Consider the following 19268-nt stretch of genomic DNA (forward strand, 5'->3'; position numbering starts at 1 on the left):
CCATATTATCAGACTCTGTGTGTGTGGTGATCGTCCCCATCGCCCCCCCCCCTCTTGGTTGGATATTAAGGGACGAAGAAGTCGGAAAAGCTTTCTTCCTAAAATGGGATTACCACCATTCAACTTGTAATCAAGCATAAAAACCCAACTTGTTTGATTTAAAAACATTAAAAAACGCCACACATTTGTGCAGGGTACTCATCACAAAGGATCTATCTTCTTCATACTTATTTTAATTGAATTTTATGGTAAAATAAGCATAGTTTCACGCGTAAGGGTTAAACTGATAATAAAAGTGGTTAAATGAAAGTGATATTTTCGTATGATTACTTTCATATTTATAAAACTCATGTGAACTTCATTTAAAATTATCCCTTTCAGACCCAGTACTAAGAAACGGAAGGGGCAGGCAAACACCAGTTAAAGCACCGTGCTCTGCAACTTGGGCAGGCCCGTAACTATTCCGAAGCCACTTGGATGGTGACCCGAGCAGAATGGGAGGGGAGCACTTGTAACTCCTTTTTCTGAGCATAACCATTTCAAGAAAAGTCTGTCCCCGAGAAAGCATGCTACGGACCTGGGGAAGAGGCAGGGCCATCTTAAGAACATCGTGGGCCCCCTAGCCAAGTGGTTTTTCTGAGGCCCTGCCTAGTAAATTCTAGATAATTTTAACTAGATCTCATTTTCGTGAGGGCCCCTCTACTTTTGAGGATCCCGGGCAGCGCCCGGGTGAATCCATGCGTTAAAATGGCAGTGAGAATGGGTTATTTTTCCCTCTAGATTTTTTTTTTTAACCTCCGGGACTTCGGCTTTAATCTCAACGATAACGCACAATTCTCTTCCACCTAGTACCTTATCAAGGTGTAAAATAATGCTGTGAAGCATATTTTTGGGACAACGATCCCAATGGAATAAAGCAATATATATTTTGCACCTCACTTTTTTATAGTTTAAAAAACATAATGGGGGGGGGGGGGGTTTCATGATCGTAGAATCTGGTTTACAAAGCTGTTTAAAAAACTCAATTGAACTTCCAAAATACGTTCTTCATTAGTTTCTTAAAAGCAAAACGATGTCCTTTTAAAGTTCCATTGTGGTCACACCTTACCAGAGATACTGTCTAGGAGCCTCATAGGAAGCTTTACAGTTACTAACCGGGTATCTGGAACAAGATCCATGAAACTCCGAAAAGATGTTCAGTTGTGTGTGTACGGTTTGTTACAATTTTCAAGTCCAATTTTCTGCCCTTTTACCTTGGATTTGGTGCTCCTCCTAGAGCGGGTAGAAATCATTTTCCCATTTTTCGCCCTTCTCATGTTTTGGCACCCCTTCTCATTTAGTGCCCAGTGCAACAGCACCGGTCGCACTGCCCTAAGACCGCCCCTGGTAGTGATACCATCATGCTAGGGGCAGGTGGTCCTATAATCCAATAAAGACACCAGCTGTCCCTAAAGGACAAAGACTAGTGTACACACTAGTAGTTACATTACCTCACAGACATTTTCATTTTCTTTCCCATAAGAAGTAGCACATCTCACACTGTATATCACCCATCCTTAATATTCAACAGGTTTTTTTTTATACTTTCATTTAAGCCCAGTTAATCAAGGTTCTACTGTATAGTAGTAACAGATTTATGAAAAATAATCAGTTATATATAGGGTGATTATAATTAAAGTTTTGATTCAAAAACTATACAATAAGTACTGGTCAGAATGACTTGGAAATTTGCATGGATACTCCTGAAGCAATGGAATTTTCTTTGGCGAAAGAAAAATGTGCAAGTAGATGATGCTGTACTTGGCCAGCAGTATAATCTATTTTGTGCAACCACATCATTTCGGCACTTCCACAGCATCAGTGTGTGGATAGAACTTCTATCAAGATGCACATTGCAATACCAGCAAAGCAGCTGCTGAAGACCCATTTTGACAATAACAGGATTGCACGACACCTGGCCGGCCATCAGTTTATTTTACCTTAACCCTAGTAACTTCTGGCTGTGGGGGTACCTCAAAATGTTATGAACAGTGGTCGGATTGCAAACTTTGGTGAATTGCAAGCTTCAGCGCATCCCCTATATGTTAGAAGTTCCTCTGGAATATTAACGTGGGGGCGCGTTTGGTTTAATAAAGGTGAATTGCAAGTGCATCCACATCATGACCATGGCATATTCTGATCTGTTGTTAAACAAGAATTTTTGTGCTTTCACCTCATAGCCAGAACACAGTGGACAACATATTTAACATTTCTTGAGTAAGTTATAGTTATTTGTTCAATTACATCACTTTTTGTGATGTTTCCATGAATTATGAAATTGTGCAATGCTATCTATAATTAAGTTATCATTTTGCCGTGACTGGGTATTGTTTCCATTCTGAGAGAAAATTTCCCACGTGTTGGATGATGTCGTTAATTTTACATTTTCAAGTATTTCCCCCCCCCCCCTTTACTTAATAAAATTCCATTTCTTCAGGCATATTCATGTCAATTTTCAAGTCATTCTGACAATCGTTCTTTTTTTAGTGTTTTGAAATCAGAACCTTAATCACCTTGTATATCGTAAATCATCGTTAATTAATCTGCATTATTTATGCTTCATTAAATACATTATATTCACCTAATTTTTCTTATAGTTTTTGCAAAATAGCTTCCTAATTAAGCATACTGAAAGTAACTGGAGAAAACATCTTTATATTATATGATTAATAATAACATTAAAAGAATTTTCAAACACACACAAAGTAATCCATTGAGTTAAGCAGAAAATAATTAAATTGCAAAAGTAGGTTTTTGTTAAAATATAAGAAATATTTATTGATTAATTAAATATGGGAATAGTGTTAATTATATTAATAAACATTTTATTTTAATTAATTATTAGAAGTTTGAATGATTTTTCAGAAATTTTATTGTTTTTAATGTTAATACTATTAAAACTATTATAATAAACTATTTAAATTAATTATTATTAATTAATTAATTAATTATAATTTAACTATTATTATAAACTATTATGTTAATACTATTAATACTAACCTGAAAAAACCGGTTTTTTTACCAACCCTGGTTTGTATTGGTGTGTACTATCACCTCTTAAAGTTTTTCCCATCTTTTCTGAAACGCCCTGTATACTGAAAAGATGAGTGTCTTGAAATAGAGGGAGAATGAAAGTTAGACATAATGTTGAAAAACATTTCAGAAACAAAGGTTAATGACTGGGTTCTTGTCAAATTAACAGATAAAATGTCAGTAAACATGTTCATTGAGCAACTAACAGAAGTTGAAACTCATCAGGAAGCAACATTTGGAAAAACTGCTCACATTTCAGATTCCATTTAAGACCATCCTAAACATAGCCAGTTACAGTAAAACTCTTCCAATTGCTTGGCAATTACATTGTAAGCTCAATTGACACAAGCAGTGGTTATGTATTTTTATGTATATATCAGTTTCATGGTTCATAGTTTGTTTTTAAGCATATGTGTTTTGTTTTTTTGGTATTTGTTATTACTTAGCCAGGACCTCTTCAACTTCTTTTTTGAAACATATCATTTCTGAACGAGCTTAATTTACCAATAGTTTCATTCACTTCTCCAGTGTAGGTGCTAAGTTGAACTTAAACTAATGAAAAAAGATGTTCCACTTACCAAAGGTTATCGTAATAGAAAAATTTTCATAAATTAGAAATTTTCAATGAAATAATGTTTCAATTCAAAATCATTTATAACATCAACTTATAGCACAGCTGTCAAGTCTCACGAATTTTAGCTTCATCCCTCGACCTCCCGAAAAGTTATTAAATCTCCCGAATTTTTACAAAATTCCCTACTTAATTTTAAAAAATCCCCGCTTCTGAAAACAATCCTTAAGGAATTTCTTGTGGGGCATGAAGTCTTTTGCCTGTTTTTTCCCTTTCAAAATGGCGTCACACGCCGTGAATGGGGAAATTCCTTTTTTATAAGGAAATTTTACAAACCCTCTGATAGTAACAAGAAAAGTTGTTTGTCTTATCTTGCAAGCAAATAGCTTAGCAGCCAATAGTCCTGGATTATAGTGATGCGTATGTGGTCAAAATTTCTTTTGATGAAGTTACATACATGCGATAACAAAACATGAATACTGATAAGCAAAAAAATATTTAATCAATTTTAAAGACACTTATTCCGATGAATTTCCTTTCATCAAACGTTCCAGAAAAGGGCTGACTTTTTTTTTTTTGTACAAGTGTTGTTACGGACATAAACATCGGTCATGGTGGAAAGACTGACATCACTCATGTGAAATGAAAAAAAAAAACATCAAGCACGTGTCACAAAAAGTCAGTGTTCTTCAAAAATTAAAGCTTTTTTTTCCTTCATCTTCCGATGATTTTAAGGTCATTCGCGCAGAATGTTTGTTCACAGCATTTCTGATTGAATACAATATTTATTTTTTTTAGATCACCATTTTGAAGTTTTGGCCTCCAATTTCAATTGTTTTTTGTGTAGGGATTTTATTCCCTATGCTTTAACTTTCATGTGTGGAAAATCCCTATTTTAATTGGAAAAATCCGTTTTGTATTTATTAGGGAGTGGTTTTAGCATAAAATACGGGTCCGTGCGAAATCTCCCTAATTTTCATTTTTAAAAGTTGGCAGCTATGTTATAGAACCATTCTAATCCTTAAACTGGTTTTTTTCAAGCAGCGTAACATTCGCTACTCTCTTTCCAGATGAAAATTAAATACCAACACAAAGGCCACAACAGGCAAACTGCCCAATAAGGTAGGTGGCTGAAAAAAGATGCCCACAAAAAATATGGATGTCAAATGTAAACATATATTGAAAAAATTGTACTTACTCAAAGCTAAACAAAAATTTTAAAATGGGTACAAAAATATTTGATGGCAATATTTGACAGCAAATAAAAATTTAAAAATAAACAAAATAAACTAATAAAAATATCCAAAACAATGAATCAAAAGTCATTTTTGTCTTCGATCTGCAAACTAGTCAGGCATTCTCCTGACAAAATATTTTTTACAGTTTATGAAATTCACAATGAAAGCATACAGCAACAAATGAAAATTTATTTTTTTCTCCAAAAAAACGTTTAGCTCCATAACTTCAAACAAATTCAAAGAAATGGATAAATTAGGTTTCTTTCATTACTAATTAAAAGAGCTCTGTAACTCAGCGCAATTTTTTTTACTTGCATTAAAAAATGCAAGTAAAAAAAATATGTTTAATTTGGGAAATATGTGTGTTAAAAAACACACATATTTCCCAAAATCTCAGCAATTTCCAGAAACATAAAAAAGCATTAAGATTCAAGATTCAAATTGATGAAAAAAATATGGAGTTGTGCCTACGAAATTTTCTGGAAAATTTTATCAATTCTGCAATTTTTATAAGAAAATGAAGCATGATATTGGCTTTTTTTGTAAAAGAGAAAAGAATGTAATAAATACTTTATTTTTACACTGAAAAAGTAGCTAACAAAAAAAACTAGTCTTTGAAAAAATCTATAAATAGTGGTTTTTTTTATTAATTCAAATGAGCGATCACAGTTTATGACAAAATGTAATTTTATCTTCCCAGATAAAATGAAGAATTATTTTTCAGAGAATCACCAGTTATAATTTTCATAAATTACCAGAAATATACTGTAGATGATTGTAACTGAATAAAAATGCATAGAGGGCTTTAAAAATTTTAAGAACTATGTAAGACATATTCAAACAAAAAACAAATGTCAAACCTTTTCTTACATTAATAGATGTGGATATTTCCTCAGTCAGAGCAGTATGCAAGATCACAATAGGTTCTTTTGGCATACAATTGTGGGTATAAACATAGCATCGCCTGTAAGGACCAACTCGTTTCTTCAAATCCAGCCAATTACGAACAGGATGAACAGCTTCATAATTTGACACCTGCAAATAGTTTTCCTATCTACTCAAACTATATTTCATATTTGACTATTTCGTTTCAATATTAGAAAATTACTTTATTCAGTATTATGATTATATAAAGTATCTCAATTTATTTGTTGTTTTAACTCGATTGATTGGTTTTGCTTTTATGCTTCAAATCCAAAATTTGTCTCCCCCCCCCCATAGTATTTACTAAACCCTTTGATACTAAACCCTATGTAAAAAAAAATTGGCCAAACACTAACTTCATATACGCTGTATATAGGACTCGTATAAATGTGATCAGAGATGAGACACAAATCTCAACTATTTCTCGTTGTTTTTATTTTAAATGCTAGAATACTGCCAAAAAATTATTCTAGTTTTGTTTTTGAATAGTTGATTCCATTGTTGATTGGATTTTTACCAATCTTGTACATTTGCAATCAAATATGTTTACAATTTGGAATTGTGAATCCTTTCCCTCGTAAATCAAAGAAAGAACCAACGATAAAGGCAAATAAGAAGGAAAATGCTATGAATTCTCAAAGCATTTTGATATACTATAGGTGCCATCTTCAATGGCGATATATACAGCCACTCATTGGCATATGCAAAGGGGGGTTCTGAACCCCCCCCCCCCCGAGCCAAAATTATAGTGTTATTTTGCAGGGAAAAACTTAAACCCCCCCCCCTCCCCTCAAAAGGACAAAAATCTAAAACCGACACCTCGAGAAAATTCTGCATATGCCTATGCAACCACTATCAATGCTGACCAGGGTTGACTACCAAATTTTATGCACATCAGACAAAATATGTCACTTCAAGTCAGAAACCATGGTCAAAATCAAGTGTCCTCTTGGCGTGGGCTTTCTGCCTACTTTGCTCATGTAAGCAAAATTGCTCATTTAATAAAATGTGATACATAATTATTCATTTTCATTAGCAATAAAACTAATAAAGGGCATGTAAGAAACAGATTAATGAAGTGAATGATGAAAACGGGAAGACGTTAAACTCAAGACAGAAGACTGCAGATAAATGTCATGCTGCTGTTTTGATCGCGATCAACGATCTCAGTTTAAGAAGTGAAGAAGCAGTCAGAGTTTGGAAACTTCAACAGACCGAGGAAAGTCAAGGCGAAAGACGCATACGATGAGATCAGTGATTATGATGTACCATCAAGGATCATATGAAGTGGATGTTTTGGAAAAACTGATCTTCCAGGACAGAAGATTTGCAAGAGGGCCGATTGTGAGAAATGTGGCGCCACCTTCCGGAATTGAGTTGGTGACTGTGCGTGGACGACAGTAGAATGAGTGACAACATGGTGGACAAAAAAGACGGCATAAGGATAATGTCTAACTCTATGTGAATAATATTATAGTTTATGATTAAATCTCCCATATAAAAGCAAAAAAAGCAGGCTGGGTGAGGGTGAAAAGAAAAATCTACTTACTCTATATACCTACTCTCTTATCTCTATCCTTCCTCTCTTATCTTTACATATCTATTATACTGTTTTCCTTTCATTTGTTTTCCCCCCTCCTTTTCTTTTTAATTCAACTTCTTTCCCTTTCTCTAACATGCTGTTATGTTAGAACAAGGATACCATACTTATTCCCCATTTGTCAAATAGAAATCATCCGGATTTCCCGCTAATACCTTGTACACAAAGGGGGTTAAATATAGAATGGCTTGATTTCAACAAATAGGAAAATTTTGAAACAAGTACCATAGAAATATAGAAAATGGCAGAAGTTTTTACTGCTTGAAAAACAAAACTAGTGTGATGCTCCCTTCTCAATCCTCCTCCCAACGCAATCTAACCCATAGGATCCTATGTTATAGCCTTCTACCGCCCCCTGGAACTTTCCATCGCCCATGTTGGGAATCACTGTTCTAAACCTTAAGCCAGTTAACATTTAAATTATTTCCATGATAAAATTAGTTATTTTTTGACAGAATTTTGAAAAGGTGATTTTAACTATGAGGATACAGCATCAGAAAGAGTTAACATAAATAACAAATTACTTATATATTTTCAAGTTTTCAAATAAATGCTGAAAGTAAACAAAACTACCAGGTGTACAAGTATGAAATGCGGATTTCAGAAAACAGATGATGGACCAATGCAGTTTGTGCTATAAAGATTTAACACTGCGCCATTTTGTTGTGTCATCAACAAGTGTCAGATGCGCAAGAGTGATAAATTGGTCTGGAAAAGTGTGTGCATAGTGTTGTATTGTTGTGTTCAATATGTCGAAAGTTATACTGAACAAAGAGCATTCGCGGACAGCATTAATTTTTTTGTTTTCATTTGAAGAAAACTGCTGCTGAATCATACCGATTACTTTGAGAAGCTTATGGTGAACATGCTCCATCGCAAGATATGTGTGAATGATGGTTTCGGTGTTTGAAAAGTGGCGACTTCGATGTTGCTAAAAAAAAAAGATGTGGAATTGGAAGCATTGTTGGACAAAGATGATACTACACAGACACAAAAACAACTCGCAGAGCAATTGGGCGTTAGTCAACAAGCTGTTTCCAATCGCAATGCCCCATGACAATGTGAAATGCTCCTTGACAATGTTCAATGGTCAATGTGCAATGCTCCATCACATACGGCAAAAGCGGTTCGCGGCACATTGGAAACACTCAGCTGGAAGTTCTACCCTATGCGGCTTACTCACAAGACTTGGCTCCTTCCAATTACCACTTGTTTGCATTGATGGGTCACGCACTTTCTGAGCAGCACTTTGGTTCGTACGAAGATGTGAAAAAATAGCTCGATGAATAGTTCGCAGCAAAAGGGGAAGATTTTTAGTGGCGTGGTATTCACAAATTTCAGGAAAGATGGGGGAAATGTATAACAAGCAATGGAGCATACTTTGACTAAAGCACTTTTTATCATTCTTCCGAATTTAAAGTGTTTTTTTTTTTTTTAAATCCGCATTTCATACTTGTACACCTGGTAATTCTGCATTTACCCTTAAACTGGACAAACAATCAAAAAATAAACCTTTCTTTATGTACCCGCGTGAAAATAAAGTCCTGTTTGCTCTGTATTGCACATATCAAAAGTAATTCAGCAGACTTGTTAATAGTCATTAACAAGGAAATGGTCCCAAACTGTTGTCTTAATTATGAAAAAATTTAAGAATATTCATCTCACTTAGAATCACATAAAAACAAAAAGATTAGCAGCAGAATGCAAAAATTATTAAAAATGATAAGAGTTGGCCACACATTGCCTCTTGCACTTCATGGCAATATCTATAACATCTATAAAAAAAAACTTTTCACTTTATTTTCCTACTTTTCCTTCAGATTCTCTGTACTAGAAGCTAATTTCTCTATTTCTCTTTCTTTGTCTGTGCTGTGCTTGATCTTGTGTTGTTTGAATGACTAACACTCTAGGGTTGCAGGATTTTTAAATTCATTCTTGGTCTCTATTAACGTTTAAATCAGAGGTCTTCAACCTTTTTCTAGACGAGAGCACTGCCTGTACTCATCATCAAAAGAAGAGCACCCTTACAGCAAGTTTGACATACAAATTCATGAAATAAGGATGATTTCAATCCTTGAATGCAATGTGTACAAGGTGTTTAATTGGAATTGTTGATTAAATGCTTGCGAGCACGAAATCTGACACAAGCATCAAGCACTCTGGATGCTTCAGGGAACACAGTGTTGAAAATGCCTGGTTTAAATATTAGTACTTCAATTTTTTTGAGTGACCTATAATATTTTGCTGGATTTTTTTTTAAATATTTTTGTGCATATTTAAATGAGCAGAATCAGTGGTAATTTTTTCAAAACATTTTAAAGATGTCACCTTAGAACCCTGTAAGTCATTATAGGATAACTATTATGACTGATATCATGATAGGAGCAGTCAGACTCATTTGGAAATTTCTCAGGGGTGGCTCCCTGAAAAGCAATTAATTGAAGTCATTAATTTAATTCTTCAAATTTATTTTATACCAACTTAATACCATTGAATTCATTTTTTCTTTTTCTTTGGAAATGAATTTGAAAAAAGAAATATTTCCAGAAGTGTTGATTCCTAAAAAGAAAGTGTCCCCCATAAAATACAGATCATATGGTCAAGGTTCGGTGGCGCTTTCTATCATGCACCATGAGATACCCTGAGATACACTTTATTAAGAAGACACCAACGAATAAGGAAAATACATGGAAAAACAAAAATACTAATGTATTTCGACATCAATGGGTGTCGTCTTCAGAGGAAAAATATTTAACCACTAGTCACACTGACCGAGTTTCCCACTTGGGTTGAATACCAAATCTTAATGCTTGGTTGCTCAGCGGAAAAAGTATTTCTTTTCACTTCAAACGTTGTGGTCAGAACATACGTATGTCGAACATCATGGTCAGAACCATGACGTTTGAAGTGAACAGACATACTTTTTCCGCTGAGCAACCAAGCATTAAGATTTGGTATTCAACCCAAGTGGGAAACTCAGTCAGTGTGACTAGTGGTTAAATATTTTTCCTCTGAAGACGACACCCACTGATGTCAAAATGCATTACGATTTTTGAATTTTCGTGTATTTGCCTCATTAGAGAATAGTAAACCCTTGTTACAACGATACTTGATATAACGATATCCTTTACTACGATAAATATCTCTATAAAGATGTTTTGATGAGATTTTTGAAATAGCTATAAAATGATATTTTTAATATTTTGCTCAAAATCATTTCAAATTTAATTTTAACTTCATCACTTGTTTTCCTCCTTCTGAAGGCATCTGATAACATCAATATTTTGCATTAAAAAGATCACAGAAGGCTAAAGAAAGTTATTAGTATCACTATTTTCTGTGTGACACAAAAGTGAAATGCTGTAAACTTCTTTACAAAGGAATGAATCTTAGTGAATTTCTATAATAAATTAATGAAATACAATTTTTTGTGGATGTCGATGTAGAAAAGATGAAAATGGCAGCATAAATTTGATCACACGTAAGGATAATTTTGCCTCTCAATATAACTATAACCTATACAAAGATATTTTTTCTTGGTCCATAGAATATTGTTATACCAAGGTTTCACTACCAAGGTTGTAATAAAAAAAATTCATTTTTGACAAAAGTAATTGCTCATTCTATTACTATACAAAAGAACATTTTATATCGAAGTTTAACTCTTAGCGGATTAAATATGAAATTTCAAATGTGTACTTATTTGAAACTGCAAACATGAAAAAATTCAAAATAATAATATACCTGTAACACTCGTTGGTTTACAGAAGTTAGGGTTATGTTCTCAAAACTCAAGTTTTGTAAATGATAGAAATATCACTGCATATATTTTTATGTGCACCTCTATAAAACGGAAACCTGTCTAAAACGGAAAATAATTTGTTTCTTGACTTTCCGTTTTATACAGGTTTCACTGTATTTGAACAAAAAATATACATATTTTCTAACTTTATCATAGAATTTTATACACCTTTTAAATTAAAGACTGGGGTCTGTCTCCAGACCTTTTTTATAGGGTTCTTTTTTGTAAAAATTTTCCTTATTTTTGTGAAAATAATCACTAATTTTGAGAAAAATGAATAATTTTGTGGAAAGCAAAGTAATCTAGTTGAACTACACACAAAAGAAATGAAATTCCAAATTTATGGTTTCATTAAAATTTATTTTGTGAAGGTCTGTTATTAAGTCTAGAATTTTATAAAGGGTCAGTTTTTTTAGATCTGGAATTTTGCGAAGGGTCTGGGAAAAAGGCCCAAATTTTGGCTGGGCAGACCCCCTGATATTGGAAGAATATGAGTTTTTAGAATTTGCAAAAACCATTGCCGGTGGCAACTGCTACACTTAAACTATGATTTTCAACATTGTTAAGATATCGATTAAGCTCACTGCACAAACTATTTACATAAATGTTGCATTGATAGAGCATTATCATTTTTTGTATTGCATTAAGATATGCCGATAATGTGAAAAATAATTTGAACAAGAACAAAAGTTTTCTCTGCAATGCAAGTTTTTACTAATTGTAAATAGCACATGTACTTGATTACATATCTCCACCGATACAGTGTATCTTCACCGACAACAGTATATTTTTGGAAATCTGCACACCCCCCATAATATCCGACCACAAGCTGCCACTGAAATGTATATTCACACAACAAAACCATTTCACCCATATGCTAGATAAAATTTATGTCTAATGATTGATTTTGATTCAAATAACAATTAATTGATATGGTTACTCTATCATTTCAATTTCATTAACATTTTCGTCAGGTCAGAGCTATTTCGACTGTTTGTCCCTGTAAACTGAGAATTTTTGGCACTTTTTTCATGATTTTTTTAAAAATACTTAGAATATATATATCTTAAGTTTGTTTTAGAAATTTCAAACTCTTTTCTTTTGTGATATAGCAATTATTTACAAGTACTAATAATTAATATATTTAATGAGAAATAATTAAAAAAGCATGTTTAGAGTTTTAAAAAAGTTCAGCATGAGAAAAAACATATTTTAACATAAAATTACCAACAATTTCAAATAAAAACTTACCCAAATATTGTAAATTTGTACTCAAATGTTGTACACAAATACCTAAAAATAGTTTTTATTTAAAAATATATCTTGCAAAATTTGCTTTAGTATGGTACAATTCAAAACACACATTTGCATACAGAGCAACACCTCAGGGTTCGAAATAAATTCAAATTTCTTTCCTCAATCATTTTCAATTTCTGCCTTTGATTTGCTCCATTGCTCCTTTTATCATCTAAAATGAATAATAATCTTGCAAAATATACGTCCTAAAACATTTGAAAAAAAATAAGTAATGTACACGAAATTTTGTTCAAAAGCAAAAAATCAAATATATTTACCGGTGCTATTGTCGTCATATGAGAACTGCGATTTTAAATCCCTGATACAAGTGGGCTGGTATTCTGGATCATTTGAATCTGGTAACTCTGACAAAGAATCATGTGCTGAATTTCAGCCAAATCATCTGCATCTGATAAGTCTACAAATCGTTTATGAAACATCGCGAAACATAAAAAACATGGCTACCTTACCTAGGAAGACAAATGTTTTTCAACTATATTTACTTTTACATCATTTCATAAGCTACATCTGTTGGCTGCTGCCATCTAAATGTATATATTTTTTTGGAACTAGAAGATTTATAGTTTATGTTTAAAAACACTGGGAATATATATATTTCAGCCATTTTATAGCTACAAAAGTTAAAAGTTAAGCCCGAGTCGGACTCAGGCTTAGTTCCCTTGAACAAAAATGACATCCCGAGTCAGGCTTGGGCTTAGACCCGAAAGTGTTTAAAAAAATAATTTACATGCATGCAAACCTGAACCATCTGAATATTAAGATGTGCTGTTAGGAACAACAAGTTGCTTTTATAAAGAGAATTTTCTGTGCATGCAAAGAAAAGTTAATTAAGAATGTTTTTATTACTCAGTAGGTGCTTCTACTCACTCTTCACCCTCAATATGCAAGCTACATTTTCAATGATTGAGATTGGTGCTGAAAAAATTAAATCAAATTATTAGTCATTTTATGCAAATGATGATTAATTCGAATAGGTCCCATTGTTTAGAACTGATTCAGTAGTATACATATGCTTACAGGTCTTTTCCAGGATTTAAAACCAGAGGTTATTTTAGCCTGTTAAAAAGCAAAATAATAATAGTGCTGATCAAAGCCAGTATGTATTATCATGATTAAGAATAACCATAATACCAGAGAGGATTTTTTTCAGCACAAGAGGCTTTTTGGTCATTATGCTGATGTGAACAAGGTATATATTCAGAAATTATTTTTTTGATTAACTATTATACCTTTTGCAGCACGTCACAAGAAGAATCCCAAGTGATTCTTTCCAAATGAAGAAAGCCAACGCTGAATGCAAAAGACAGCAGTTTTTTCAAATGCTCGCTCATAGCCTTCATTAAGTAATATCCATATTCTTGAGAATTTTGCTCTTTCAGAAGATCCTGGGAAAAACAAGATAGAAGGGAAGCCATTCCTCGATATAAAATTGATTTCCTCATAGGTAAACTATCAGTAAACTTCTATGAGACAATAATATAAAAGCTAATTAGTGCATTAAAACAGATGCAGACCTTTGAAACATTTAAAAGCATCGTGAAACTGAAAAAAGAATCAGAACTCTGGGATCTTAAATGAGAAAAAATCTTAAGCAGAGATTTCTTAAATGCACCCACGTTTTACTGTAGTTCTATATAAAAAAAAACATACATACTATGCACATATGTCGATGCTTATTATAACGACCACCTTCTTTCCACTCAAAACAGATGTTATAATGGGAGGTCATTATATTGAACGTTTTCAAAAATCATAAAATTTAGCATTTCTGCTTTTTCAAATTGTTGGAATTTTTCTTCCCATGATTGACTATGCAAAGACAGAAACTCCAACTCTTCAGCTTTCATAATTGAATCACGATTTTTAATTATGGTTAAAAAAGTACTCTTTGGAATTATGATATATCAATTATATATTGATAAAAGTTCGATATTGAGTTTGCTATTATTTTTCCATGAGTTAGTTGCCAGTGGGTGGCAACAGACAGTGTTGGGTTTTTACTGGTAAAAACTAGGTATTCACACTGGTAAATACCATGGTAAAAATTATAAAAACCTGGTAAATGCAATTAACCTTTATGTATTAATGATAACATAAAACGTTTTTAATTTACTAATAATGATTAATATTTAACCAATCTATATATATAAAATTGATTTTCTTTCTGTCTGTCTGTGTGTGTTCTCTATACAAATCTACAATTTTAGATCGATCGTCGCCAAATTTTGCATATATACCAAATGGGACCCGACTTGAATGATAGGCTACTTTAAAATTTCGTCAGCCCAGGGCAAATGCCCCAAATGGGCAAAAAACTGTCCGGCAACAATGGTTTTTGGGCCTCAACAATCACTTTCCGAACGTTTACTTTGGTTACCGTGGTTCCCTAGCAATGCGTTTCAGACGTGTATATGCCTTTACAACGGTTTGTCACTTCTTTAATCCTGTTAGTATATGTATAATAGTTTATGCCTTTATAATGGTTTGCCACATTTTCAATATACTCTCAGTAATGAGGCTTTTTGAATAGACGTCATAATCATCATCAGCATCGCTTTGAGAGTCAGGAAAAGGGTGATCCTCATAGAAATCAGTGCTAAAATTGTCGATTTTACTGTAGAAATGCGGAAATTAGTGGGATTTTCCGCCCCATCAATAATTTTAAAAATTGTATTGAATTCTCGATTTTTGAAGTATTCAGTTCGCTTAGAGATATACGAAGCCCAGGAGATTAAATATGAAGTAATTAGCCAAACCTATACTTTTGAGTTGGATATTCGAGCAATATCATTGATTTCATTTATATCTTCTCAAGTATGAAAATTAATGTCTCCATATTGTCTCTTTTGATATTTATTTGCATAAATTCATGTGGGTTAGGATATTTTAAAATTAGTTATGAGCCCGTGAAAAGTGCATCGAAAAAATTCCACAGCTTTAACTAAGGATTTTTGGAAGCTGGAACAGACAGATGGATAACTTGAAGTTCGGGGGGGGGGGGGATCGAAATACCTAGCGCCCCTTAAAAAAAAGATAAATATACATTCATTTCTATGTTTCTGTGTAAATCTAGATTTGTTTATTTCATGAATCGCGCAGGTCGCCATATTGGTTAACTTGGACACAGTTTGTATGTCCCTCAAGAAAAAGAGAGGGAGATATCACGTGATCCAAAAAAGCCTTATTGAAGAAAACCCGGGCAGCGCCGGGTATTATAGCTAGTAATTAATAATTATTTAGTATTATATAGTATTTTTTAATGTATGCATATAGTTGGATCTAGAAAGTTGGCAACCAGAGATGAACAGTGAACAAATAAAATGTAATGCTCGTAACTTTTTTAAAAATATTTCTGCACCATTTTCATACATCAGTAGAAGAAAAGATTGATAAAACTACTAGAAATATCATTGTTAGTCAGAAATTTTCAATTAGAATTTAATTAATGCTTCCGAAGTGTGTGTGTGTGGTTTTTTTTTTTTTTTTTTTTTGTGCTAACCTGTTTGTACAAAATTGTATAGTAGTACTCCCTTTTTTATAATTGGTAATAACCTGGTAAATACTACCTGAATGATTGACATTGGGGCAGTGCTTGCATCAAGGAAAAAATCTATATGCCAACCAAATATTTTAAGGGCCAAATGCAATTTGGGCACGGTAGCCCAGGTACATAAGACACTCACCTAAAGCACCAAAGGATATTTAGACCCTTGAATTCGAGCAATGTGTAAAAACCTATTTTTAGTTTTACACAAATACAATGCCACAACAGACAAAATGCCCAACGAGGTGGCTGATAAAAAGATGCCCATAAAAATATGGATGTCATATTTAAAAAATACAGCAACCCAATTAAAAATGCAATTGACACAAATTATAAACAATATTTATATAATATTATAACAACAATACACATGATAAAATATTATACAATGCCCATAATGAATACTTATGGTTGTCTTATTCTAAGAATGGGTAGCTTCTCGACCCCAACATGTTTATCGTATTTCTTTTCAAACGTGTCAATTGTGTTACAATTTACTACCTCCGGGGGTAAGCTATTCCATTTATTAACAACCCTATTAGAGAAAAATTCCCTGCGACACCATAACCTTGCATTGTCCCTCACGGTGTCCCCTTGTAAATGCAGTCGATTGGCGGTGTACTAAAAGTTCATGGTCCATCCTATCCATCCCATTGACAGGGCTCGGCACGGGTCACTTTTTCCCCTAAAAGTCACTTTTTTAGAAGCTGGTCACTTTTATTACCTATTTTCGGGCCCAGGTCACTTTTTCCACTTTTTTTAGCAAAAAAACCTCGGTCTCGCGCGCTTTTCGGCTGTCAGTGTTTTTCTTTTCTTCAAGGAGGAACTTTACCGGTTCAAGGTCGCTAATTTTCTCCCTCCCTTCAGTGAACTACGATCGTACAAGGAACCCCTATATATATATGTTACCGGCAAAGTATGAAATACCGGTTTTATTCTATACTTTGCCTAGGCATTCTATAGAATGACTAGTCATTCTATAGAATGCCTAAACACAACCCAGGCAAAGTATGAAATATCTTCTTCCAACAAATCTCTTAAGGGGCGGTATAAAATATTACATAAAATTAAAATTTCACAGAATTTTCTTTTTTTCCCGGAAACGTTTCCCTTTCGCTCTCGTGAAAAAGGATCTGTTGAAGGGCGGTATAAAATATTACAATTCCTTCAAATTAAAATTTCGCAGAATTTTCGTCACTTTTTCCCGGAAAAGTTTCCCTTTCGCTCTCGTGTAAAAGGATCTGTTGAGGGGCGGTATAAAATATTACAATTTCTTCCAATTAAAATTTCGCAGAATTTTCGTCATTTTTTCCCGGAAAAGTTTCCCTTTCGCTCTCGTGAAAAAGGATCTGTTGAGGGGCGATATAAAATATTACAATTTCTTCCAATTAAAATTTCGCAGAATTTTCGTCATTTTTTCCCGGAAAAGTTTCCCTTTCGCTCTCGTGAAAAAGGATCTGTTGAGGGGCGATATAAAATATTACAATTCCTTCAAATTAAAATTTCGCAGAATTTTCGTCACTTTTTCCCGGAAAAGTTTCCCTTTCGCTCTCGTGTAAAAGGATCTGTTGAGGGGCGGTATAAAATATTACAATTTCTTCCAATTAAAATTTCGCAGAATTTTCGTCATTTTTTCCCGGAAAAGTTTCCCTTTCGCTCTCGTGAAAAAGGATCTGTGGAGGGGCGATATGAAATATTACAATTTCTTCGAATTAAAATTTCGCAGAATTTTCGTCATTTTCTCCCGGAAAAGTTTCCCTTTCGCTCTCGTGAAAAAGGATCTGTGGAGGGGCGATATAAAATATTACAATTTCTTCGAATTAAAATTTCGCAGAATTTTCGTCACTTTTTCCCGGAAAAGTTTCCCTTTCGCTCTCGCGAAAAAGGATCTGTTGAGGTTCGTAATTTTTTCCGAAAACATGCATTAGTAAGCGACGACTTCCATCCTTATTGGTGTATAATCGCACCATTTGATCCACGATGTCGACTCCATATTTAATTTCGTTATTGTAGGCAACTGTTTCTGGGGTCTTTTTCACGTTTTCGTTGATAGTTACATCAGTATGGATTGAACTCAGAACTAGACATTTTTAATTTTTTTTTCTCTGATAAGATGTCAGCGTGATATCAGTTCCAGTTTTGAATACTATCGACGAGTATAGATCCTGTGTTCCTGTTTTTGCAGTTGGAGGTACCTCACGACGGTCTTTTTGAAGGGTCCCAACCAAGCCTGTCCTTTTCAAAACTGCACATAATCTCAGTGATGTAAAATAATCATCTGTTGTTTTGTTTCAACGTTCTCCTAGATAAGGTTTGGCTAATCGAATTACATGTTCATAGACAAGTTGATTTGCTGGTCTGGTGTTATCTGTCCCAGTGTAATCGAAACTGATTTTCTGTCCATTCAGAATATATTTGGAATCAACGCAGGCAAGAAGCCAGAATTTTATCCCAAATTTGTCTGGCTTACTTGGGATATACTGTGTAAATGGACATCTTGCTTTTGAGGGTAGAAGTTGTTCGTCCACAGTTAGATTGGGCCCTGTTTTGTAGCAAGTCGCACTGTATTCTATGAATGAAATCCATAGTGAACATGCAAGAGAAAATTGGTCAGATCGAATTGCATGAATTTCAAAATTTCTTTGAAACGATATATTGTCATTGTTTGGGGAAAAAATAGAGGACCCCAAATCTCGACGACCACAATGAATTCAGTAGGAAGTTTTTTGCACCTCTTGCATACATAATGGATATCGTTGCATCCAGTTCAAGCAAAGAAACTGACCAAGAAGTTTTATTTAGACGACGATGGGCTTCAGCTTCTGTATATGTCGAATCATTTTGTCGCAGAAAATAAGGCGTCACGAACCCAGAACACTTTCATTTATGTTTTTTGAGCGCATAAAATGTGGGGCCTTGATTTTCTCTCAATATATTTTGCGATCCTCGACATCCTAAAGTTGAGGAAGGTTCTATGATTTTCCATACGCTCCCATCTGCTACAGTTTCTTAGATCGTTTCTGTGGCTTCAACGAGTTATAATGAGTCACACCACGGTCATTTTCTGCACACGAGAGCTAATTAGACCGGGACCTACAATTTATTGCCGATTCCGAACGGCAAGCTTGTTTCTAAGCTCATCGAGAGGTTGGTGCACTAACTCCTCAATGAGGGACTTCATGCGGTCAAGTCGCCGTGTC

At 33.9% G+C, this 19268-nt stretch overlaps 1 protein-coding gene across 1 annotated transcript in view; it reads right to left on the bottom strand.

The window, feature by feature from the left end:
- The window catches only part of LOC149067029 (malonyl-CoA decarboxylase, mitochondrial-like), a 72457-nt gene that overhangs the window by 14993 nt on the left and 38196 nt on the right, over nt 1-19268 (bottom strand). Inside the window, exons 5-6 of the mRNA XM_089252880.1 lie at nt 13754-13909; nt 5752-5916 (exon numbers count right to left, since the gene is read on the bottom strand). Coding sequence (XP_089109006.1) covers nt 5752-5916; nt 13754-13909 — 321 coding nt within the window. The remainder of the gene's footprint in view (nt 1-5751; nt 5917-13753; nt 13910-19268) is intronic.

This window comes from Pholcus phalangioides, unplaced genomic scaffold (assembly GCF_987345545.1).
Source record: "Pholcus phalangioides strain wild (caught in Gottingen) unplaced genomic scaffold, Ppha-v1.0 ptg000031l_1, whole genome shotgun sequence".
NCBI classification, from domain to species: Eukaryota; Metazoa; Arthropoda; class Arachnida; order Araneae; family Pholcidae; genus Pholcus; species Pholcus phalangioides.